Source organism: Chrysochloris asiatica, unplaced genomic scaffold (assembly GCF_000296735.1).
Source record: "Chrysochloris asiatica unplaced genomic scaffold, ChrAsi1.0 scaffold00065, whole genome shotgun sequence".
Taxonomy (NCBI): Eukaryota; Metazoa; Chordata; class Mammalia; order Afrosoricida; family Chrysochloridae; genus Chrysochloris; species Chrysochloris asiatica.
In genome coordinates this window covers 13,288,409-13,313,368 of record NW_006408583.1, presented here as the reverse complement: position 1 = coordinate 13,313,368, position 24,960 = coordinate 13,288,409, and the positions used below count along the sequence as shown (strand labels likewise).

General features: G+C 41.1%; 1 protein-coding gene across 5 annotated transcripts in view; it reads right to left on the bottom strand.

Annotated features, from left to right (window-relative positions):
- Positions 1–23,523, bottom strand: part of NFIB (nuclear factor I/B) — a 307,135-nt gene extending 283,612 nt beyond the window's left edge. For all 5 annotated transcript variants that reach the window (XM_006864489.1, XM_006864490.1, XM_006864486.1 and 2 more), the window contains exons 1-2: positions 23,041–23,523; positions 16,638–17,169 (exon numbers count right to left, since the gene is read on the bottom strand). In XM_006864489.1, coding sequence (XP_006864551.1) covers positions 16,638–17,169; positions 23,041–23,070 — 562 coding nt within the window. In that variant the 5' untranslated portion in view covers positions 23,071–23,523. The remainder of the gene's footprint in view (positions 1–16,637; positions 17,170–23,040) is intronic.
- Positions 23,524–24,960: the final 1,437 nt, after the last annotated feature.

Here is a 24,960-nt window from a genome sequence, read left to right as displayed (position 1 = left end):
GAGGGTGTAAAGCCCCCCAATTTAAGAATAATATGCCAAACTTCATTTAAATATTGATGAAGATGAAGGAGATCAGCCTTCTGCCAAGGTAATTAGAAACCAAATTCCTAAAATGCCAAAGCTAAGAGGGACAGTGGAAATCGTCTAGGCCAAATCCCTCACTTGACAGATAAAGAAACTGAGTCATCTGCGATGCCCAAAATCTCTCAGGCACTTGCAAGCCATAGTACCACAAGTTTTCTTCTCTTCCATTTCGGTATACTGCCTCCATAACTATATTTGTAAAGCTATGTCCATACACAAAGGAAGTGAAGAAGGTAATTCCATCACTGGGTCATTAAATAATCCAGAGTCTATTTTTTTTTTTCTTTCATGCATAGACCTTATGTTCAGAAAACTTACAGTTCACAGTCTATTAAGTAAAATCATGTCCACATGCAGATATTTGTCTTCTCCCATATGCATCTTAAGAAAAGAGCAAACAGAAAAATAATTTATCATCAGCCCCTAGAAAACAAAAACTGAAATTAAAAGAAAGAATGGAGTAAATCTAAATTGTGTATTTTCATTCCTTCTAAAAAGATTAAATAACAGAATTCTAAATGGTTTGTTTGTACTTACCATGCAATATGTAGATTAACCATGAAATTCTGCTTGGGACACTTTGACATCTGTTTTCAGTACATTACAATGAAATCTGGGGACTTGATACATACATTTGCTGTAATAAAACTGTCACTAATCAGTGTTTTCCAAAATATTGCCCATAACTATTACTATTCAGTAGTCTCATTTGCATGATCTAATATTGTTGCTACATCATGTTTTTCCCTGACAACATGTTAGCTGGTCCCAGTCACATAGTCTACAATGGCGGCAAACCACTGGATGGCCACAGTATTTCCAAGGTGCTCTGTGCATACATGCTCAATCTGCCCTGGAATTAGACTCATCCTTCATCCTTCCCACAATATTTTCCCCATAACTGGCACATGCTAGATTGAATTCACATCCTGGGAGTGAAAACCTCAACAACAATTAGGAACCCACAATGAAAAGCAAGTATGCTTCATGGTACTCCCACAAGAGGAGATGTAAACATTACCCTAACTCTTGGTTAACAAATCGGAAATAGCCTTATTTGAATAGTGAACACAGAGTCGATCATAAAGTTAAACCATTTCTGTGTCACATTTGTGAAAACTTTAAAGAAAATAAGAGCAGACTTTAATTTTTAGTGTATGTAATTTTCTCCAGAATGAATAAATAGCTGTTTCCAGAAATGCTAGCTCACAACGTGCTAATACAACGTCTTGGATAATGACAGAACAAATGTTTCTACAGGTGACCCTCCAATATCCAAGAGTTTCCACCAACATCAGATCAGAAAAAAATAAAAAAGCAATTGAGTCTTCGGAGCAATCCCTCAAAGACTAGGAGGGTAAGTGAAGTACTAAATTTACATTCTATTAGGTAGTAGACATAATTTAGAGATAACTTGAAATATACAAAAGAATATGTGTAGGTTGCATGAAAATATTATGCCATATGATGTAAAAGGAATCCTGGTATGGTGCTGGGGAATTAAGCACTGGACTGCAAGGTCGGTTTAAACCTCAAGGTCAGCAGTTCAAATTCACCCAGCTCCTCCTTGGAAACCCCATATAGAGTCACTAGGAGTAGGAACCAGCTTCACAGCACTTAACAAGATGTGGAAGATATTTGCCTACCTGTGGATTTGGGTATCACTGGGGGTCCTGGAACTAACTACCCCACCCCTGCTAGCCATGATACTGAGGGGTAACTACATTTTATAACCTGGTCATGTACCAAACAAGAATCTCTGCGGGAAAAGCAATTACAGGACTCAACTATGGTATTCACCACAGAACGAAACTCACCAAGAATGATTTGTCTATCTATGATGATCCTAAATGGATTCCACATTATCTCAGTTCTTGGAATTATATTCAACTGCTCAACAGTCCAACATAACTTCATTTTATCCTTCCATGAACTCAACTTAAACCTGAAATATGTTTCTCTATACACATGTTTTATATTATACAAATGCTGGATACAAAAAGCAGATTAATTGTAGGCCCTAGTGCTGTGTTTATTAGCACTAAGAAGTCATTCCAAATGTTCCAAAAGGGATTAATGTAGTATAACAAGTCTATTTAATTATTCTAAGACCAGTGATCCTCATATTATTATAAGCAGCTTTTCCCTTATTTGGAGACTGTAAATAGAACGGAAATTGTTACATGATAACTCCATAGTAGTATCCCAAAATACGGATCCTTTACCATCAGGAAACATAAAGCAGTAGGTAAGCATCTCAGAAGGCCACGGAAGGCAATCAGTATTGACAAACCATGTGTGTACTCACATCTGAACCCAACAGCAAATTCAAATCCTAAGTGTAAGCAGAGTTCCTAATGCATTCGAAAGACCAAATACCCAATCCTTCTGCTATAAAGAACAATCCAGTTTATGTATCTTTAAATTTAGGGGGTGCAATTTATTAGAATATCTGCTTTGGAATTTTGGGGGGTAACCACGAACAGAACAAACAGCTTATATTCAGGTATGTTCTCAAAAAGACACAGCATGGCACAGATTATGAAAACTTATGTACCAGAACCTGAACAAGCTAATCAATGTTCTGACTCTGCTTTCTGCACACCCTAGTTACTCTTTAACTAAGGGGTAAATAGTGAAAGAACCTTTCTTATTAACTCCTGGTTAGAACTCATGCATCTGTGATGATCAGCATTATTACAGAATACTTCATAAAAGAATATGATGCCTTTTCACACTGCATCAATGGGACACTTGATTTAAGGTATTTCTCTAGTAGGGATGGTGGCTATGGGCTAATTCTTTCCTGCCCAAAGTGAGTGCGGGGTGCAACCCACTGACCACGGCTCATTCCCCAAAGGATCTGGCCACAAACTTGGCTCCATGACCACCTAAGCCAACCAGTCAGTCATAGAAGTCACAGATAATAACCCCTACTCTAATTTAGTAAGAAGTACATGTTCTATCTAACCACTTCACATTTGGTTTCCAGGTATTCCTAGTAAAGGTGAAATCATATTAAGTAATAACTATTAACTTTTTTTTTTTTTTTGTCCTGTAGCACTCTAGCATTTCATTATCTCAACTCCATAAAAAGGAGGGATGGGGAAACTGATCTAAAGATGAGCTAAATGACAATAAAGCCAAAACAGTCCATGTTACTACTCACTAAACATCTCAAAGTTCTGACCCAACTAGAAGTCACTTTTAAGTACGGCACTGTTCAGACTTAAAAAGAGTCTGTGAAAACCAGCAGCTAGCCCTTCTTCAAGAACAATCCAGTCTGTCTAGACATGGCCACATCATCATCACTACTGTCCAATGATATCTAAAACATAAGTGTGGTTCTTCCCAACGCAGGCATTTCAGTTTCTTTGGTTGTTGTAGTAAACAAAAGTTTTATGCTTTTATTAGAGTGCTGCTATGAGTGAGATAAATTACAAGCACGAGTTAGGCACTCTTCATTCAGCACCAATGGGATGTATCGTAAGAGCCACTATAATAAAATTATTTTCCTCCTTCCTTTCAAGAACTCCTAGATGGATCACAGTATGCATTCTTTAGTTGTTGTTGTTAGGTGCCATCGAGTCGGAACGGATCCATAGCGACCTTATGCACAGCAGAACGAAATACTGCTCGATCCTGGGCCAGCCTCACTTCTGTTGCCACGCTTGAGTCCATCGATGATGCCACTTGGCCAATCCATCTCGCTGGGGTCTTCCTCTTTTTCTCTGACCCTACACCTTACCAAACATGATATCCTTCTCCAGCGACTGTTCCCTCCTGACAATATATCCAAAGTATGAGAGACGAAGTTTGGCCATCCTGGCCTCCAAGGAACACTCTTGCTGCACTTCCTCCAAAACGGATCTATTGGTTCTTTTGGCAGCCCATGGCACTTTCAATATCCTCCTCCAACACCGTAACTCAAAGGCATCAATTCTTCTACGGTCTTCCTCATTCACTGTCCAGCTTTTGCATCTCTATGAGGTTATTGTATTCTTTGGTAAAACTATATAAAAGATTTCTAAAACTGTACAGCAACTCCAATTTAAACAGGCTTTAAAAAGTATATACAACTAGTTCGCTTTATGTGCCCACATTCAGGGTTCTCATTGAGCAATAATCTATACACATGATTGGAATATCTTATCACCTGAGATACAAAGAAACTATTTGAAGATCTCTTGCTTCAACACCCAATAACTTCTCTTCATTACTGGATAGTTTCTCCAGGAATCAAGATAAGGTTATGAGTCTTATTGTTGTTGCTGTTAGGTGCCATCAAGTCGGTCCCAACTCATAGCAACCCAATCACAACAGAACGAAACACTGCCCGGTCCCCGGGGCCAACCTCACTATTGATGCCATGCTTGAGTCCATCGATGCTGCCACGTGGCCAATCCATCTCGCTGGGGGTCTTCCTCTTTTTCTCTGACCCTCCACCTTACCAAACATGATATCCTTCTCCAGTAACTGGTCCCTCTTGACAATATGTCTGAAGTATGAGAGATGAAGTTTGTGCTCCAAGGGGCACTTTGGCTACACTTCTTTCAACACAGATCTGTTGGTTCTTTTGGCAACCTGTGGTACTTTCAATATTCTTCTCCAACACCATAACGCAAAAGCATCAATTCTACAGTCTTCCATAATCACTGTCCAGCTTTCACATGCATATGAGGTTATTGAAAATACCATGGCTTCGGTCAGACACACCTTAGTCCTCAAGCTGACATCTTTGATCTTCAAAACTTTAAAAAGGTCTTGTGCAGCAGATTTGCCTAATGCAATACGTCATTTGATTTCTTGACTGCTGCTTCCATGAGTGTTGATGATTGAACCAAGAAGAATGAAGTTCTTGACAACTTCAATCTTTTCTCCATTAAGAAGAATGCTGTGTATTGATCCAGTGGTGAAGATTTTTTGTTTACTTTACATTGAGATGCAAAATCTTATTACATAGTAATAATTGCTATTATTAACAAATTCTGGTTATGCAACAGTTAAGCACTTGACTGATAACTAAAATGTTGGCAGTTAGAACTCACTCCATGGTTCTGCTGGAGAAAGGTCTGGCGATCTGCTCGTGTAAAGACGACAGCCCAGAAAACCCTCTGGGGTACTGTATTCTGTCACATGGGGTCACTAAGTGTTGAAATCAACTAGGCCACACCTAACAACAATTGCTGTTATTAATAGTATTGTTCCACTTACTTTCATTATGTCATTTAATCCTAAAACAGCTCAATATAGTAGGTGTTTCGATCCCCACTTTATAAATGGAAAACCAAGACACAAAGAGCTTAAGTAAGCACTTGAGTCAGGTTCCAGAGTTGATAAAGGCTAGCACGAAGACTTAAACCCAAAATGTCAAATTCAGTGTACTTACTATATACTACCAGAATCCTGATGTGGTGCTGTAGGACAAACACTGGACCACAAAGTCAGTTTGAACCTTGACGTCAGTGGTTCAAACTCACCAACAGCTCCTCGGAAACTTTATACAGGGTTGCTACGAGTTGGGAACAACTTGACAGAACTTAACTAACAAATGTTCTACCCAAACCGAAAGGGCAGGGAGGGAATGGATCAGCCCAACTCTGAAAGCAATCCAAAATTCAAAGGAGAATGTTGTTGTTAGGTCAAGTCGATTCCAACCCATAGCAAACCTGTATAGGGTTTCCAAGGAGCAGCTGGTGAGCTTGAACCACCAACCTTGCAGTTCGAAGGACTTTGCAGTCTGATGCATTAGCCTACAACACCACACCAGGGCTCCAAAGGAGACTAGATTATTTTAAATTGAATGCTGGTGTCTCCTCCATCTATGAATAAACCATCTTTCTTAAGTAATTCCGACAATACCTAAACCTTTTTGTGGTTGTTAAATGCTATCTATCGAGTTGGTTCTGACCCACAGTAACCTTGTACAGGGTTTCTTGAGGAACAGCTGACCTTGAGGTTCAAATGGACTTTGCAGTCCAGCGCATCAACTCACAGCGCCACACCAGGACCTCTCGTTTTCTTCCAACCTCGTTTCTCCCCTTCCACTCCTCCCCAACACACACATAGACACATACAGGCACCCACCAATTAGCCATGGTCAGGCACTCAGCCTCTTCAACTGAACAGTTGAGATCAGTTTCAGATCCTTCAATGGAGGAACTGGGGCCGACTTCAGGAGAAAATCTCAGACATTGTTTTAATGAGGAGTTTGTTTTAAAGTCCTCTACAACGTAGTGGTTATAAATCAGGCTGAGAACCACAAGGTCAGAAGTTCGAAACTACCAGCTGTTCCATGGGAGAAAGATGAGGCTTTCTGCTCCCGTAAAGATTTACAGTTTCGGAAACCCTGTATAGGGTCGCTATGAGTCGGAACTGACTCCACAGCACATAACAACAACAACAACAGCTGGCTACTGTTCTCAAGTCGTAGTTTCACTGTCATTGCCCACTGCTCTCTTCCAAACCTGACTGTGTCTCTATGGGCTCTAACAAGAGGAAGCGTTAGATGGACAGAGAGAGAGGCGTCTTCTAGTCTGGAATGCCTCTTTCAGAAGAATGAGAACCTGATTCTGTACGATGTATTCACCCTTCCTGTGGCCTATAGGATGCTGGGTTATCAACATGGTTAACTCATGGGGAAAAAAATACTTTAAAACACACGCGCGCACATACACAATCCTTCTTACCTGCTACTTAAATATTTTAGAAATGAGAATACAACAATCTAGAGCTGTTTCTAAGATTCCCTATGCCACATTGTCTCTCGTCTGTCAGTGTATCCACACACATGTATAAACAGTATGCCACATACAAGGAAGGAAATGCACATTCTAACTTAAACTTCCTTTTTTGCCTCTAATAATTTAAAAATAAAACCTAACAGCTTGGATTTTAAATATTTAATCTGGCAAATATAGGGAGAAAATCATGAACTACAATGTCATATTTGGCAAAGAAAAAATTTGGTAGGATAAAAATATCTGTTTTTACATTTTAGAAGACATTTCCAATATTTTAAAAATAAATTTATTTCACTGCTGCAGAATAGAAGATCAGAGGTACAATTCTGGGTTTTTGCATATGAAGTCTTTATGATTAAGGGAATTTTTTTTTTTTTTAGATTAATTAAAAGTGAGTCTTTGCCTTCATAAACTCAAAAAAAAAAAAAAATGCCCGCAGGAATAAAACCTTCCTGTTCACTATTGATTTTCTCTTATATCATGACATCTAGCTGTATCAGTCACAAAGAATAGGGCTCCCTTAGAATACAGGGGGGCTTCAAAAAGGGTGTTGAAAAATGGAATTAAAAGTTAATGAAATGTTTCCATGAATCTTATTTGAAGACCCCTTATATAAACTACAGGATGGAATACTGAGTTACCACATCACTCTCATTTAAAAACAAAAAAACTTGTTTTTAATATGGATATTTAGGATACAGTTTCTTTTTCCCAAGACCAGACAAAGATTTACAGTATGACGTTTAAAAGTCAGTCGTTTCTGGACCTAGACTTTGGTAACCAAAAGCATGACTAAAGTGACCGTGTTTACTCCCTGTAGTAAAATTGTTTCATTGTAAAAGCTAAAAATGTTGAGAAGTAATTACTAAGGAAACCATAAATATAAAGAACTGAAAATTCAACCTCATAAGAGTGGGGCAGAAGAAAAAAAAGCAATGGGCATCCCCATAAAAGACAGAAACTGAAAATGTGAGCAGGACTCCAGCTCCTTCCAAATGCCACCTCTTATACCAAGGAGGGCTGAGAATTTGTCCCCAATCACAGTCAGCAAATAAAAGAAAGGGACTTCCACAGCCAGGCCATGTCAAACAGAAGACAGGCCACTGCAGAGGGACGCCTGGAAGCCACTGGGGTGTAAAGGCTGGGCTGCGGCCTTTCTGTCAGCTATTAGCATAAGAGACTTAGAGGAAGCAGTGACACTTCCACACAATAGAAAGGTCAAAACAGCTTGCAGCCATTTCATGACCCCGACAAGTCAAGGTTAAGGGATTCAGGTAGCAACTTAGCCAGGGTATAAGTTACAGCACAAATGAATTGTTTTAACACATCAGCTTTGGTCAATTAAACCTAACAAGGCAAGTTGCATCACGTAGCTGGGTTCCTGACACCAAGGCCAGAAGCTGAGACCGACCTCATAAAACAAGGCTTTTAACATAGCATAGCAAATTTAAGGTAATCCATCCAGAAACTGCAGATGTCAGAATAATAAAATACAAGTTGTGTAAGCAGGGACGGTTTTTCACACTTTAGAATTCACTAATAGATGGGTATAGACTTCATACTGACATACACATTATTAACATAGGCACAAATGTAATCCCCTACTCACAAGAATTACGGAATACGCCCTATGACAAATAACTTTCTTAACATTTGTGCTCATGATTAGATTTTGGTCCAAAACGCTACCAGTCTATGAATCACATTTCTTCTCCATGTCGTTCGTTGTTTTTATACTTGAACAACAAAATCACATTTTAGAAAAAATCTTCAGCTTCATTCAGAATGAGCATATATATCAGTATTACATAATTGATGCTTATTAGATGCGTTTATATCACTTTGAATGAGATTGGTGCATTTTAAAATTCAATTGAATGCTATGTGTTACATTTCCTGCTTTGAGAAATGGAGTTGAAGTTAACCAAAATTTTAAAGTGCATCAATTTAGCACTGAAGAATTTTTTTTCTCTCTCAGTGCAATTCTTAACTTATCTTGCGCTTGTTTAAACAAGTCCCACTTTCAACTGGTTTGTTCTTTATCGATAACTGATTTCATGCTGTCAAGTGTCTTAAAGTTATACGTTCTGAAAACATATAACCCCCCCCAAGCAACTTTCACCCAGTGAAATTACTTCATCCATCAACCCCTCTCCCCTCCACGCCCCCATTTTCAACCATACAGACCTAACTCAGAATTCTTTCATCTGGGACTGATCAATGTCATCCTGTTTAAAATATCATCACAAACAGAGGGAATATGCATATACGCATGTTTTATTGTAAACAATTTATTTATGCGTACGAACGGTTTGCTTTCCCATCTTAGAACACTGTCTCATTTAAATCTGGAAGTTTTGGGGTTTTTTTTGCCAAGTGTGGCCTTCAATTCCACCTCAAGGTCTTTCTACCTCATTGGCTAAATGAGGCATTTCTTTCCATTTTCTGAATACTATAACAACCAAAATAAAAACCCAACCCCTCAAGCACCATCAGAGTCACATCCTGTAGCATTAACCCTAATACAACCTAATCCAGCAGGCTCATTCTCGCTACAGACACTTTGTTTCCACAAGTTCTCTGTAGTTTGATGATTTATTCTCCATGCCAAATCCTAACAACTGAACTCAGTTAAATTAACTACATCGCATAATTGGAGCTCAAGGACCTAAGAACTTACTTTAAAGAGAGAGAGAGACGACATACCACCCCACCTCGTCACCGAAAGTGAGTGTCATCAAGAGGAAACGTCTCTTCTTGCTATGCTTGGCACTGATGCACGCTGCCGCAATAACTCACGTTTCCGATCACACAACCACCAGTCCTTGGGATTTCTAAAATTATTCCTCCTCACCAGGATGGAGGTGGGAAAGAGTAGGAAAATGTTGCTTTGAACATCAATGTTTGCTAATAATTTGCTCTGTCATGCAATGAACAACTCCCAAAGTGTCATGAGTTCTGCTGCTATGAATTACAGACTAGAAAAGGTGTACTGTCAACCAACCCAGTAACACCAGCAATGCTGAGGTGGGTTTTGTTTTGTTTGCTTTTCTTTTACTAAACCAGAGAAACTTTTAACCAAAAGCTAGCAGGAATTTTCCGTTACTTAATTGCCTCTTTCAACCAGTGTTCTAAATGCTGTTTCCATTCTCTGCAAACCTTAAGTCTCAAAACAGAGCAATACTTATTCTTTGACAATGAAGCCAGTTATCATGGAAGCCACAGTGCTTGAGAGAAATGAAAACTTTTCTCAATTTCTAAGAATTCCAGAGAATTCTACCCCAGCCTCCCCCTGGGCTAGGCTCCTCCCTCTTGAGGTGTGGAAACAACCAAGATGGTAACAAACAACCAAGATGGGGACCCTTCTGTCATGCAGTGTCACAGAAGCAATGTTTTTCAGCCCACCATTCTAGATTTTCAGATTACACTAACAGAATGAAACAAGGCGAAAGACTTTACTAATAAACTAGATATCGAGACTTGTTACTTCAAAGTACAGCGCTAAATTCAGAAGGAAAAAGTTACAAGAGAATTGGAACTTCTACATCCTCACTTACAAATCAACACAAAAGCAAGTCAATACGGTTTAAAAGTTTACCAAGTCCATTACAGAGCTCATACATCTCTGTTTGCTTGTACCTCTTAAAGTATTGCTTTAGAAAGAAGAAACTTTAAAAAGTTAAATCAGTGGCAATAGGTGGCCTCTCTCAAAGGTCCACCTACAAGTGTCCAGGCACAGTTTGTAACTCCCTGAGTGTGGATTGGGTCTTTTAGGGGACTCAGACATGATCGTTCCTCATTACAATGCACAGTTCCCCCAAATGAGTCATTATTCCTGAGCAATGAGCTTTATCTCAGCTCTTTCACATACGGGGTGACTTTTGCACACAAGTGGCACAGTGCACAGAATTTGCAAATCCAAACATATAACCTAGATGCATATTTTTATTGCAAAATTTGTTGTTGTTGTTAAGTGCCTTCGAGTCGGTTCTGACCCATAGCAACCCTGTACAGGGTTTCCGAGGGTGTAAATCCTTACGGGAGTAGGAAGCCTCATCTTTCTCCCGCGGAGGGACTGGTAGTTTCGAACCGCTGACCTTAAGGTTCGCAGCCCGATTCGTAACCACTACGCTACCAGAGCTGCTGTGTATATGGAAGGGAGTGTACAAAGGCAGAGTGCCTATGGTTGTCAGTAAGATATTGCAACTACTTTTACTTCTTCCAGAAAATGGGTCGGGTAGATATATATTCTGGTGTCCTGGTGTGGTGCAAGGATAAGCACTTGACTGAGATCCACAAGGGTTAGCAGTTCAAACCTACCAGCTGCTCCTTGGATTCAGAATGGACTCGAAACTTAACAACACCATATATATATTTTTTTCCATATTTGAAATCATAATTAATATAATACAGGAGACTTCTCTCACCGCCCTTCCCCCCTTTTGAAAAGTGAGATCATATCAGCAGCAATACAAGAGCTTATAGTCTGTCATATCAGAACCCAGATGCCAGGCTTCCCAGCTGGCAACTGGGGCCTCAGAATTTAACTCTTGTTTCGTCTGGCAGAGCTATCTTGAGGCAGGGGCATCATAGCCTACAGGGTGACCTTCTGGCCCCCTAGACCATGTTTTCTTCTTATCAGTGAGAAAATAGCTAAGTATCTTATCTTACAATGGATGTTCCCACAAAGGTCTCATTAAGCTTAGGAGCAAGACACGCCAGTAAGAGCCCTTCTTTATCTTGTGAGCTGTGTATGAGCCAGAATGCAAACAAATGTGCACTAGAGTTCATGAGTTCAGTCAAGGACAGGATGCAAGATGGGAACACTTAGCAATGCTCCCCTAAATCAAACAAGTGTACAAAGTACTTGTACACACCAACTTTCTGCTCTCTGAGCTTTGCACAAGCCAGCACACCAAGCATCCTTGATCGCAGCCCCCTCTCAACACATGATGCCCACTCCTTTTTCCTCATTGTAGAAAATACCTACAAATGAAGTGAAATCTATTAAAATGTAAACATACCCTCTCTGTCGACTTACAAACATTATCTACTTACACTTTCCATAAAGAAATCATTGTTCCCCCAAAAAAGGATTCAAAAAGTCACTCACTGAAAGAGGAAAATCATTCCTAGCATTTGCTTCCTTACTAATGATATGTGACAAGCAGGAAGGATTCTATTTCAAAACCAGTAATAATGATTACAACTTCCCCTGTAAACAAGGCACATCGTTCACAACTTCAAAATATATTTTAATGGTGGGAACAATTCACAATAAAGCAATAAAAGTTGCCAGGCAAAAATGGATCACTATTTGTAGGGTTCCACCAGGTTAAAAGAAAACTCTTTCACCATGGTAATGAAGTTTCTGGACTCTCTTCAGCAGTGCAAATCATGTTATAATAAGGGTGCAAAGTACAGTCCAAAAATCAGTTAGGCTGATTTCGGTCAAACTCTCACCTGTTCAATTCACCATAACAGCTCCTATCTCTTTAGAATTTTAAACTTCTGAGTGTGTTGCGACCAAAGCCTTGTCTATTGAAATCCCAGTCCACAACACACACACACACACACCCGCCTTTTCCCCTCAGACAGGACACAGTCTGACAACTCAAGGCCTCCCTTAGGCCATAACTCTGTCTGTGAAGCCCTTTGGGTAAAACTGCTAATCCTTCTTATTAGGTAACAAGATAATGGTGGTTAATCGGAAAGCAATATTAATGCTAACTATCTAGGAAACTTTAACCAAAATTATTTTAGCCTTTTGGTTGGTTTTCCTGGCAGGCAAAAGTGTGCACTGATTTTCTGGCAGTATTTTAAAGCAGAATTGGGCAATTGAGAAATGACTGATTGATATTAGACCATAACACACAGCTTTCCTTATAACTGTCTTCTTTTCTTAACATTTGAACTGATACATCTTGTTCACTAGAGATAAAAGTAAAGTCCTCAATATGCAACCGGAAAAGGTGCAAGAGTGGAGACGGAGCGAACTGGGCATGGTTTAAGAAAGAAGCCGTAATACTGATGTTGCTGAAAGCAACAGTCATAATGAATGCCTTCTATAGTACTCCATGGAGCTAGTCTTTCACACACCTTGCAAGGTGCACCCTGCTTCCTTTAGTACAACCTGCCACCCAGTGATGTGTGTCCTGCCAGGCTTGCCTGTTTCTTGTTTTGTTTTATTTTGCTTTGCTTTCAGGAACACTGTAACAAAGACAATATGGGGAATAGATACCACCTGCCCAGGAATCATTGGACATCTTTAATATCTTTGGGAAAATGGAAGTCACTTTACAGCTATTTTTTTCCCCCTTTAATCTGTCACCGTCTTAAAAATAAATTAATTAATAAAACCCTAAAAAAGAAAGGAAGGGTTTTATATGAGCTAAGGTTTGCTGCCGCAAACAAGCAAGCAGCCTTCATTCAGGGATTGTCAAAAACTTTCCAGTGTGCCCACTGCAATGCGGGTACCAACCAACGAATCAAAGGCATTCAGCAACTAGACAAAGAGGGTCTGATGCCAACCTCGGTGCCACTGGCAACCATTATTGGCATCAAACACAGTGTCTGCCTTTTTTTTCCCCCTCGCCTGGCACTTCACAAACAAAATGGCGGTTCTTGTAGCAACGAAACAGCAGAAGCGCAGCCCTGTGAATCAATAACGTCAAATGAGTTTATGGATTTAAACGCAGCTACTTCCAAATGAAGTATACATTTTAGGTACAGAGGGACATAATTTTATAAACAACTGCACCGAACATGACCCTTTGCTAATATAAAGAAATAGTGAAATGGAATAAAATGCGGTCAACCCAGCTATATGCACAGAAGCAGCTGAAAAACAAAGAGACTTAGCTTTAAAGAAAATACGGCTTTGCGGACATGTGATGCGAAAGTCTAATGAACTCTGTATCAAAAATGATTTCGAAATGCATACATTTCCCCCAAAACGATATCAGATACAGATGTAACACTATAGTTTGTGTCAAAGCGCTAATAACTCTCCACATTTCAGAAAAGATGAGGCAGCTGGGCATGAACAAGGGAGGGGGTGGGGAACTGTGGGTTGAACCAAAAGAGAAAGAGGGAAAAAGGCAAAGAAGTTGGGCAATAATGGAACTTTATTATGTCGGTCTTTATTTCATCCTCCTGAAGAGATGCAGTATGTGATCTTGTATAAATAACCAAGAGGACTATTGACATTTCTAGATCTGGAAATTGTCAATATATTATAACATCGTTCCACACTGCAATGCGGATGCCAACCAACAAATCACAGGCATCCTGAGCTAAACAAAGAGAGTCTGATGCCAATCCTGGTGCCAGTGGCAACCATCTTTGGCACTCTCTCTGTTCTTTCTCATGTTTTTCTCCCAGTCATTTAGAAGTGGGGTGAGAGAAAAAGAAAGAGGGGGAGGTGGTTTTGTTGCTCATTCTCTTGCAAACATGACATTTTTCTTTTCTGATTTTCCTTCCATGCTTTTCTTTATACTCCTTTACCTGATTTATAAAACAGACATTAGTGGAATTCCGCGTACTTAGAGGAGAAACAAAAAGTCACGATGTGAGATATGCAGTTCTCTCTGATTGAATACAGACTTATCTTTTTTAAACCTGCTTTCTCTAAATCAATTGCCCTGCAAAAATGGCAGAATTAACCTACTCTTGACAAAGAAAGATATGAATTTTGAAAAAGGGAAAACACAAAAGCATCCTGATGTGACTCTTTTTAAAGAAAGAACCAACAGATGGTAACAGTAGATGATGCTCATACGCAGGTAGCGGAAAATTCAGACAAGTTGCACCAGGTACAATACTAAAAGACTCTGACAATAGAGATCTTCGAAACAACAGCATGAGAATCAAGGTGTATCTGAAACATGGTCTCCAAGAGTTCCTTGGAACTTTATGATTATCCTGACCTATATAGGGCAATGCAGAAAGCATTTATGTATTATTTTTTTTCTTCAATCTCCACAAATCCAAAGGACACATTCCTTTTTGTCAGTTCATCAAAACCAAGCGAGTTGGCTGCATGCCCCAGGAGGGAGTGTACATGTTTGCACACCTCCAGGATGAGCCTTCAAGCAAGTGAAAATGTGAGCATCAGTGAGGGAGCAGCAAATCTTCCCCTCAACCTGCACTAAATAGTTACAGGACCTCGTTTCTCATACTTTACTTCCTCTCTAACTTTCACAACACAGTTAACAACACAGTCAGTCTATCCAACACCTGTATACAGCCCACCTCCAAGACAGCTGCCAATCAAATTAAGTGTCATGTGTTAATGAGCTCTTATTTTAATGGGCACATAGGGCAAAAATACATCTCCCCCAAATCATCATCACCAGGATTTGAATTCTTAAATACGTAAAACTACTACATGAAATGCTTTCTTTATTTTTTTTCGAGTCCAAATATAGTATTTGAAAATGTGCCCTGGTCAGCACGATTATTGAAAAATCAGATAAGACATTTTCTAAAACGATCTCCAAGATAGAAAGACAAAAAACACACACTGTAAGCCTCTAGAGTTCTAGATCCAAGAATGATTCTGATGTTTTACTTTTAGAGATGCGAATAATGCTCAGACCAAATGTATAAAAGCCCACATTTATATAAGGAACATCAGATAACCAACCGTCTGCCACCTGACTGTCTCTGCACACCATTGTCCCTCATGCCAGGTCAAGTTAAGAAATGACCCACCATCTGTAGCAAATCAAACTTCAGTCCATTTTTGGTATGGTGCTTTTTAAAATGATATTTTACTGTGGACTGATAGCTCATACAAAGACTTCAGTTGCCCGATACACTCATTTGAAGACAGGAAATTCTCACCTTAAGGAAAATATATTAAGAAATGCAAAAATAATCACCATATTTCAAAAAGTACTCGGTAAAAGTATCGCCTATTTTTTTATTTATTCAAGAAACATTTATATTACTCTCTTTATCAAGTTTGCTTTAAAAAATGGGTATGGCCTGCGGTTTCTGCATTCTTTTTGAGATTTATTTTAAACCAGTATAACCAGTCCATTTTCTGTTTTTGTTCTGCTCCATAGGAAAAGCTGCAACTTTCTCCCCTCAGTAACTTTTATAAATTTGCATTCGAGTAAACTATTGATATTTATTATGTGTTCCCAAGTCGCTCTGGGAAAATACTACATCAAATTATTTAAAACAAGAACCATAATCCTTCTAATCTACAGTGAATATTACACAATCAAAAGTAGGTGCTGATGGAAATATTAAAATTACATAAAATGTAGGTCTACATTAGATAGACTTTTTGATAACTGGCTATCTTGAGCATTTTGCAATAGTAAGTATTAATTCTACTTCACTTTCTTTACCTGGTTAGTGAAAAGTCTAATGAGTAGATTGTTAAAGAGCAGTCTGACTCTCCATAAATAAATATGCAGTTTCAAATTAAGATAAGATGATACAAGAAAGGGAGTCCAGGACAGAAAGTGAAAAGTGTGAGCAAGTATATTTTTTAGACTCTTCTGTGTCCGGTATATCCTATTTCAAAGCCACGCGAAACGCATGTGTACGGTGTTTCTTTAAATATCCAAGCCGACCAAGGAAGGCATGGAACATACGTGTCAATTTGCACAACTTGCACATGGGCACAAGGCGAGGTACCAGTGTGTACAAGTGGGCATACCACGCTACCCGGGGGGAGGGGAGTGGCGGAGCTCTAGGCCTCCAGCACCGTCTAACCCAAGCCAGATATTTCATCCATGGGGGTTTGTGGGCAGTGATGCCCGTACTAGAAAAACAAAAGCATTCTGCTCCTACCTTGCTCCTGCACGTAGTATGCCAAAAATAAATCAAGCTCCTTAACTGATACTGTGATGTGATGTGGCTGGACACAAAGTGCTGGGTTTGTGCAATGTGGGGATTTCATGAGCCGTTCTCCATCGGTACTTTCCAAGGGGATGCCTTTGAACAGGATCACCATGACTAGATCCAGACGCCAGACTTTGTCTGCCTGTCGCAGGCAGTCGATTCTCCTAATCTTACCCTTCTGGTCGGGATTGGATAAGACACAGCACGGGTGTTTCTTGCCAGTCACGGTGAGCACAAAGTCCTCTCGGTACTCCTGGCGGATATCTTTGCGCAGTTTGGCCAGGAGCCTGGATGCCCACTTCTGTTTGATTTCAGGCTTTTCGCTGAGAAGCTCATCTTTGACTGCTCTTTCTTCATCCTTTGACATTCGCTTCTCGTGCTTTTTAAAGTACTTGCGTTTCCGAGCCTGCAGGTTGAACCAAGTATAGGCGATTGCACGGACATGTGGAAGAAGTGCCTCAATGAACGGGTGAAATTCATCCTGTGGAAGATTGGGGGGCGAGGGGCAGACATACATAGTCAGTTTCATTTGAAAATGCTCATAAAATAAGATCACAGTACATTCCCAATTCCATAGAAAAAGTTACACATGAAAACAGCGCATGCCTTTCTTATTTAGTATTATCAAAACTGCAGGTTAAGAAGAAAAGGAAGTACAAGTTGGCCCCCTTCTACCAAAATTTACAGGTCGGTGTTCACTCCTAAAAAGGAAACTCAAAACAGAAGTATGGCTTCTAGTTTGTATTTTCACTCTCACCCCAGCCCCCTTTCTCCCACCCCAATGCCATGCATTCTGTATTCTTTAAAATCATACACCACCAAGGTTCTTGACACCTAATTTACTATTTAAATATTTCATTGCCCAACTAACACTAAACAGTACCATTTTACAAAAGAACACAGTGAGGTGTTTTGTTTTGTTTTGTTTTTTTTAATCGGAGCAGAGCTGTTCAGAAGGCAGGAGCGATGCCACAGTTCATTTCTCTTCTCTGGGGCACAGAGACACAAAGCATATAGATGCTCAGTGTAATGCCACATAGTTCCCGCTTTGGAGCATGCTCTCAGCAAGAGGCTGCTGGTGGCACAAAGAGCATGCGCCATTAAACTTGATCCATTTTCTTATCAAACGTCCAACATTCCAACACTGAAACAGCACCATTCCAAGAGCGGTAACTAGAGAAACCGGTATACAGTGAGGGAAAGTGGGCAAAGGACACAGCTCGCCATTTCAGTGTCCTGAATAGAAGGTTTCCAGACTTTGAGCAGTGCATTCTCTCCCCATAACACACCACACAGAGGCTTTCTCTCACAGACACATATATACGCACACTCGTGCATTTTTAAATAAAAGTTTATAAAGTTGCACACAAAAGCACCATGACTGTTCTTCCCTGCAGCTTTGGTGCAGAACCTGAAGCCCCATGGAGTCAGTTAATTTGTTAACCGAGATCACATGAGGATGGCAATTATCCGAAACCCCTTAAAAATCCATCTGAGGTGAACAATGAAAAATGGCAACTTGGCACCAACTTTGCATTCTTTGTGTGCCTGCCTGCTGTGGCAGGGTGACACCAAGATGCACTGCTGGTCAGCTACTGCTTTTGTGGAATCCATGCAGTGCCTTTGCCACCTATGTGAATCCTCAGACAGGACCGACCGTGGGTACTTGTGTGTGGATCATACCGCAACCTGCCTTTCAAGTGACATGGTTTACCTTCAGGCGCCTGTACTTTTTCTGCCTGTTTTATCCAAGGATTATTTTTTGTTGTTGTTTAGAGGTGGGGGCTGGGGGTGGTGAGGAGTGACAAATCATCTTTACCTAAATATATTTCAAGTTATTCCCTGACAAGGAGAGTGCTTCATTACTTTCTGCCTTAGGTACAGAGGATCTCAGGTACCCAGGCCTGTTATTCCTCAGAGAAACACAGTGTTCGTGCAGGTGAATGTGTATAACAATACAAGATCTGAAGCCAATGGAAACTTCCATCACAACTACTTTTCTGGTTACGCTGACTATATTGTCACCCCAACCACAAAATAACTTTCTCTGAGTCTATCCCAAGTTCGAATTTACATACTAGTGCTCCTCACCCTGAACAATGTGGAACAGGTTCGATTTCACCAACAGACTGATTAATTCCACTAGGTAAAGATGACCAAAGTGCTAACTAATGACACTCTAACAAAGAAGATGTCCAAAGAAATTCACATGGTTATGAGTCCCTTTTGAAGATGAAATCCAAAGTTTCACTGCAGGTTAGCAGTTTGCAGTTCAGCTACAGATGAGGGGCGCAGCCCACCCAATCAATAACGTGTATTAACATATCGCAGTAAAAAATCTTCCTATAGCAGAATAAGTAGGAATCAAAATTTCACAATACAGAACACAGATGATTACATCACAGCATGAGGCATAACCAAATGCCATAGAGGAAATCATGAAACCGATCAGTAGTTTCCAGCAGAGATTTGAACAATTCGGTTACTATGCGGGCACATTAAACTAGGCCATGGAAAGAGTTAAACCACAATCTGTTCTTTGTGTGGGAAGGCGGCCCTGCTCACAGCAACCACAGCCCCATGATAAGACCTCCTATCTCCATACTCTTTCTGATGCCATGCTTTTAGCTTTCACTGTGACTACAAAAACTTTGTTTATCCCCCTTAGAAATACACGCAAAAGGAAAGGCTGCTCAAGGAAATGTAGACTTGAATGTACTTTGAGAATGCACTTCCTATAATCTGACTCTATGATTTATTGGTACGCTTTGAAAAATACATATTATAAGCTTAAAACCTGAAAACATACAGCATGCATAGAGGGGGGAAATAAGCTTTGCCTCACTATTTTAACTCTTATCATGCTTTTTGTAAGGCATTATTATTTTAACTTATATTAAGCACTAAGGTAACATTTAAGGTCTTTAATCCTTAAGCACCATGTTCAGTGACATTCCACTTTCTTATAAAGACACCAAACATAGTTTTGGCTAAATTTGCTAGAGTTCCAAAGCACATGCACCACAGATCACAATTTTAATAAATGATTTTAATAATCAGAATGCAAATGTGAGGGTTGGATTGAGTATTTCTTAGCAAATGCACACAAAATGATGTTTATTAAGGTTGCCTTAAGTTTGTCAATGCTGCTAAACAAGGTTTTTAAAAGATAACTTTTTTTTTTCCTGATTTGAGAAATAAAAGTAGCAAAGTTTCTCAGGCCGCAACATAGATACATTCATGTCTTCTTGGGCTTCACCTAGAATGCGGATTCCTTTCAAGTGAAACTCGTACTTGACAAGGGGACATTTCCACAAAAATGATTCTTAGTAGAAGCTTGCTGTAAGTCACATCCATAGACAACATGCCTACATGGCCTCTCCCAAATGTGATTGTTTTCTAATACCGAGTAGCAATACATTCTTGATGATTCTCAGTGGTGTGAGTATGAGCATAGTAACTATCCTCATTAAAAAATTTTAAAGCACTTAAGAAATCCAAGATCTAATGGCTCTCTACTTAGGTAATATGCCACCTTGAGCTTTCAGAATGCTTATGAAAATGCATTAGATTTCATCAATTATTTTCCTTTTAAAACTCCCTTCAGTTGAACTAAATAATGGATCAAATAACCAAGTTACAAAATTCAAATATAAAAGTAAATAATTTTAATTGCTTTAGGAATAGTTTTGTTTTGTTTTCACGAAAACAATGACTTCCATGAAAAGGATGGAAAATTAGACCAATATAGAGGTGGAAGAGTACATACTAGGTGTTTCTGGAACACTGCTGTAAAACAAAAAAACCATGAGGGGAAAAAAACATACTCAAAGAACTGGACACCATGAAAATGGATGTATGTGATCCGATTATACCAACTGAAAGTTACATCATTAAGGTTTTATAATATTTGTAGAAAAAAGAAAATATTAGATCATACATGATTCGTTATTAATTATCCTTTTGTATCTGATCTACAGTTGCTGTGTTTGTCAGGAACCAGTGCTGTTTTTCTAAATATCAACTTTAGCGGTAACTCCTATTGAATTAACATCCTTTCTAAAACCTAGATACTTTATTACAACTCATGAGATACTTTTTAAAGTTCTTATCCAACTACAAAGGTTACTCTATTTTGTATTTGTATGTCCTCAAACATATATATACATATATACATATATTTATATATATATGTATATACACATAAATTAATGTAGATCAGGCTTTGATACAAAACTTCAACTGTTAGTTTCCTCACTTTTACTACACCTTACAGTACCTATAAAATCACATAGAGATTAGGTAAGTGTACATTCTAAAACTAAAATTCCTTCTCTAGTACAGGCCTTAAATCCCAAACAGAGATTTAATAAATTAATCCAGATTTACATTATTAAAATAGTAGAGAATATTAGTCATCATAAATTACTATTGGTAAGTATGCACCCTTAATACTACCAATGTGAAAGGTAAACAATTACACTGAATGTGCTCCTAATATTCCATGTTCAGTATGCTGCCATATTATTTTGTATTTACACAAATTAAAATAAAGCTAGAAGCTTTAACATACATGTTTAGAGGAAACTGAAGGTGCAATGCAATCGCTAGTAATGTTTTGATAAAGTCAATGCTTGAGACAAAAATTAACATAGAGAAGAGGACAAGTATTCAATACTTTACAGGTGAAAATAAGTAATAAACTCACTTCATTTGGTTCTAATGCTTCAATAACATCCCAGCATAAAAATAGTATTAACTGGTAGTAGCTTACCAGAATTTTTTAAAAAAATTCTATTGATAGGTAATATAAAAGGTAAAAATGCAATTCTTTTCACTTGAAACATTTTCCTCCTATTTATTCGCTGTTATCATTTATAGTTTTAAAATAAAATAGCTCAACAACTCATTTTTCCAGTTTTGTTAAATTAAAGTGTGGTTTACTTGCTGAAAATAGCCATATCTAAGTCAATCATACTCAGATGCCAAACAAAATATAAACAATAAAAAATGTGTCAGCCAAAAAGCTACAGGACTGTATCCAATCACTGAATAAGCCTTATCATTGTTTTCATCTTCATTCACAATTTATGAATGCCTCAGTCCTTTTGAATCACAATGGCTTCTAATTGTCATACAATTGAAATCTTAATCATTTGTCCATTATAAAAATGCATCATCTTAATATTAGACTTTTATTATTATTTCAAATACACCCAAGACTAGCCGACACTTCAAAACTGTTTAGTTTTCCTGCCAATGTGTGGTTATCAATTACCAACTCGTGGCACATTCCCCTAAAAGCTAAAGTAAACTGTCCTGCACCTTTAAAGATTTAATATACTGCTTCTAATAACTATTCTAGGCTAAAGTGTTTAGTTAAATTCGTCAGTTAGTTGGTCAGCTAGCTGGACAACAATGAAAACTGCCCTCAGGTAAGGCAATTCAGTCTCCCTCCTTTTGCATTTGACCATGTTTTTAAATTATGCAAATTGCATATGTGTGTACTTTATGTATTTAAAAAAATCATTGTTTTATTTCATATCATCAATTTTAAGGTTCTAGAACAATTTTCAAAGTTTTTTTTAAAAGAAATTGTATTTCCAGCATTACTTTATGTCCTACGAGCTACGCCCAAAGATCACTAATGAACAGGTCTCCACAACATGAACACGTTCTCAGAGTTCTTCACATTCAGCATGACTAACTAACTAACTTGTATCAATGTAAAGACCACCTTTGTGGTGGGTCATTGGAAATCCCAAGGTGTGGGTCAGTATGAATGAGGCTACCAAATCCCCAAATTAAGCAAAGGAATGGATTCCCGAACCGCCAATTCCTATTCGCTTCTCCGCCCGCCCACCGCCTGCAGCGCCCACAAGGACTCTTGCTAGGGTCCCCTCGCCAAAGTTCACTACATGTTTTTAAGACCTAGTCTCCCTAAAGCACGTCTAAAGCCGGGTATCCGCCTCCGAGTACCAGCAGCCGCAAGACAAGACGGGCACCCTGAGTTGGGGCGCTGCCGCACCAAGAATCCACACTTGGGGGGACCCCTGGACATACCCAACCCTGCTGCCTCTCCTGGCCCGGGCGCCCTGGCAGCGTGCGGGCGCCGCTCTCGGTGCCCAGGGCACTGGGGCTGGGCGTGCGCGGTAGCCGTGGGCGAGGGGCCGCGCGCCGGCTCCCACGCTGCCCGCAAATCCCGCCGCCACTCCCGGTCACTTCAGCAAAGGACTAGGCGTGCGAAGGTTAAGTAAAGCCGTTAATGGTCCACACAACTAGAGCAACACAACAAAACAAAGACATTTCGGGCTAGAAAGAAAGCTCGCTCGAGAGCGACCGCGAGATGTACCTGAGTGAGACAGATGGGAGAATACATCATGACTTCGCCTTACAACGCACTTTCCCGGAGATGCCCAAGAAAATCTTCGAGAAGCGAGAATTTCATCTATTCATTTTACAGTCATCTGCGCTCCGCGATGCGATCAATCAGGACGGGGCTCTGCGCTGGCTCACCGCAAGTTCACAACAAACCCAGTCCTCCTTAAATAGCCAAAGATTCAAGTTCACTCGGCGTGCTAGATTTCCCGGGGTGAAATCCAATCTACACTTTTAACCCTCTTGCCTTCCGAGCGCGCCCGCCGTGCTCTCCGAGGCCGCCGCCGGTGGTGTGGGCTGCTTTGCGCCTGGGTTTGGGGATTGGTTTTCTGTTTTGCAGTTGAAGGTGGCAATGTTGGGGGCCTGGGGGTGCGCGGTGGTTCGGCGTGGTTTGGATTGGGGTGGTGGTTGGTGGCGGAATGCTTTTTTAAAAAAAGGCGGGGAGGGGGGCGCGGGAGGGAGGGCGGGAGAGAGAGCGAGGAGAATGTGTCACCACGCTGGGAAAGTTCAAGGTTACAGCCCCGAGCACTGCAGCAGGATCCCGGAGTGGCGACCGCTGGCGAAACTTTGCCGCGAGCCGACCATGTGTGTGCGCGAGGGGGAGCGTGAGCGAGTGCGCGCGGGTGGGGGGCGCGCGCGGGAGAGGCCGGGTGGGGGCGGGGAGGGCGATCCGGGAGAGGCTGGGGCGAAAGGGGGGCGCGATCACAGGACTCTGGGCGGAAGAGGCTCGCGGCGCGCGGTTCCCGGCTGCAGCGCGGCGCCGCCCGCGCCGGCTCCTCAGCGCCCCGCTGCCCGCCTGCAGCTGACCCGGCCGAGAGAGGAGTCTGCTGCTGCCGCTGCTGCCGCCGCTGCCCTGAACCCAGGGGGATCGGAAGACTCTCCTGAAAAATCCCAAACGATCACTCCCGCTCTCCCGCTCGGCTCCAAACTCCAGTCTTTTCTGATCTGGGCGCTTTCCGCCCCCCCCCTCCCTCTCTTGCTTTCTTTCGTTGCAAAACTTGGAAGTTGAAAAATTCTCCGGTTCCACCCTCTGGACCCCGCTCGAGCTCTCTCCAAATCAGACTTAAGGATTGTTTTATTATTTAATTACACAATCATCGCTTTACTCCTCCTCCTCCTGCAAACGCATTCCTTTTGCACCAGCCTCTCCACACCCCCGCCCCCCACCTTCCTCCTCCTCCCTCTCGCTCCCTCTCCCTCTCATTTGCTAAAGGTCTCATACCGGTGCAGCGGAACCATGACTTTATTTATTTTTTTGTTTTCTCAAACTACATCTTCTGTCCGCCCTTTGGGCAAGCCCCTCACCCCACACGAACTAGGACACCCCCGAAAATCTGCCCTGGACGGAGCATTTTGGGGCTCGCGGCGGACACTCAGCCGCGGGAACATCCAAGTGGGGGAAGCACTGAAGCGGTCTGGGCCCAAGAGAGAAACGAGTGGAAAATTCCCGCACACCCGGGCCGCCCCGAGTCAGGGCTGGGGCGCCCACACGCACCCCGGTCGGGTGCGGCCCGCAGAGATCTCAGGCGAGGAGTAGAGGAAAGCTACGGCGGTCGCAGCCGAGCGAACTTGAACTCTAGTAGTTAGGGCGCGCGGACAAGGACGGGAATGAGAACCCAGCCCCGCAGTCGCGATTGGGGCGGTAGTCCTCCGGGGTCTCCCCACCGTGGGTCCGCGCCCCGGGGTGGCTCCGCAGAAGCGGCGCGCTGCGCTTCGCCGCGGTTTGCCGCCCTCCCTTGGGGTGCCCCATGCACGTGGCCTCGTTCGGAGCTGGAGGTTGGGGCCCGACCGCCGCCGCCTCCCACTCCCTCCTCCTTTTCCTCCTACTCCTCCCGCGCCCAGCTCCACTCTCCTCTTCCTGCAGCCCCGCTGGCGCGCGCCCAATCCCCACCCC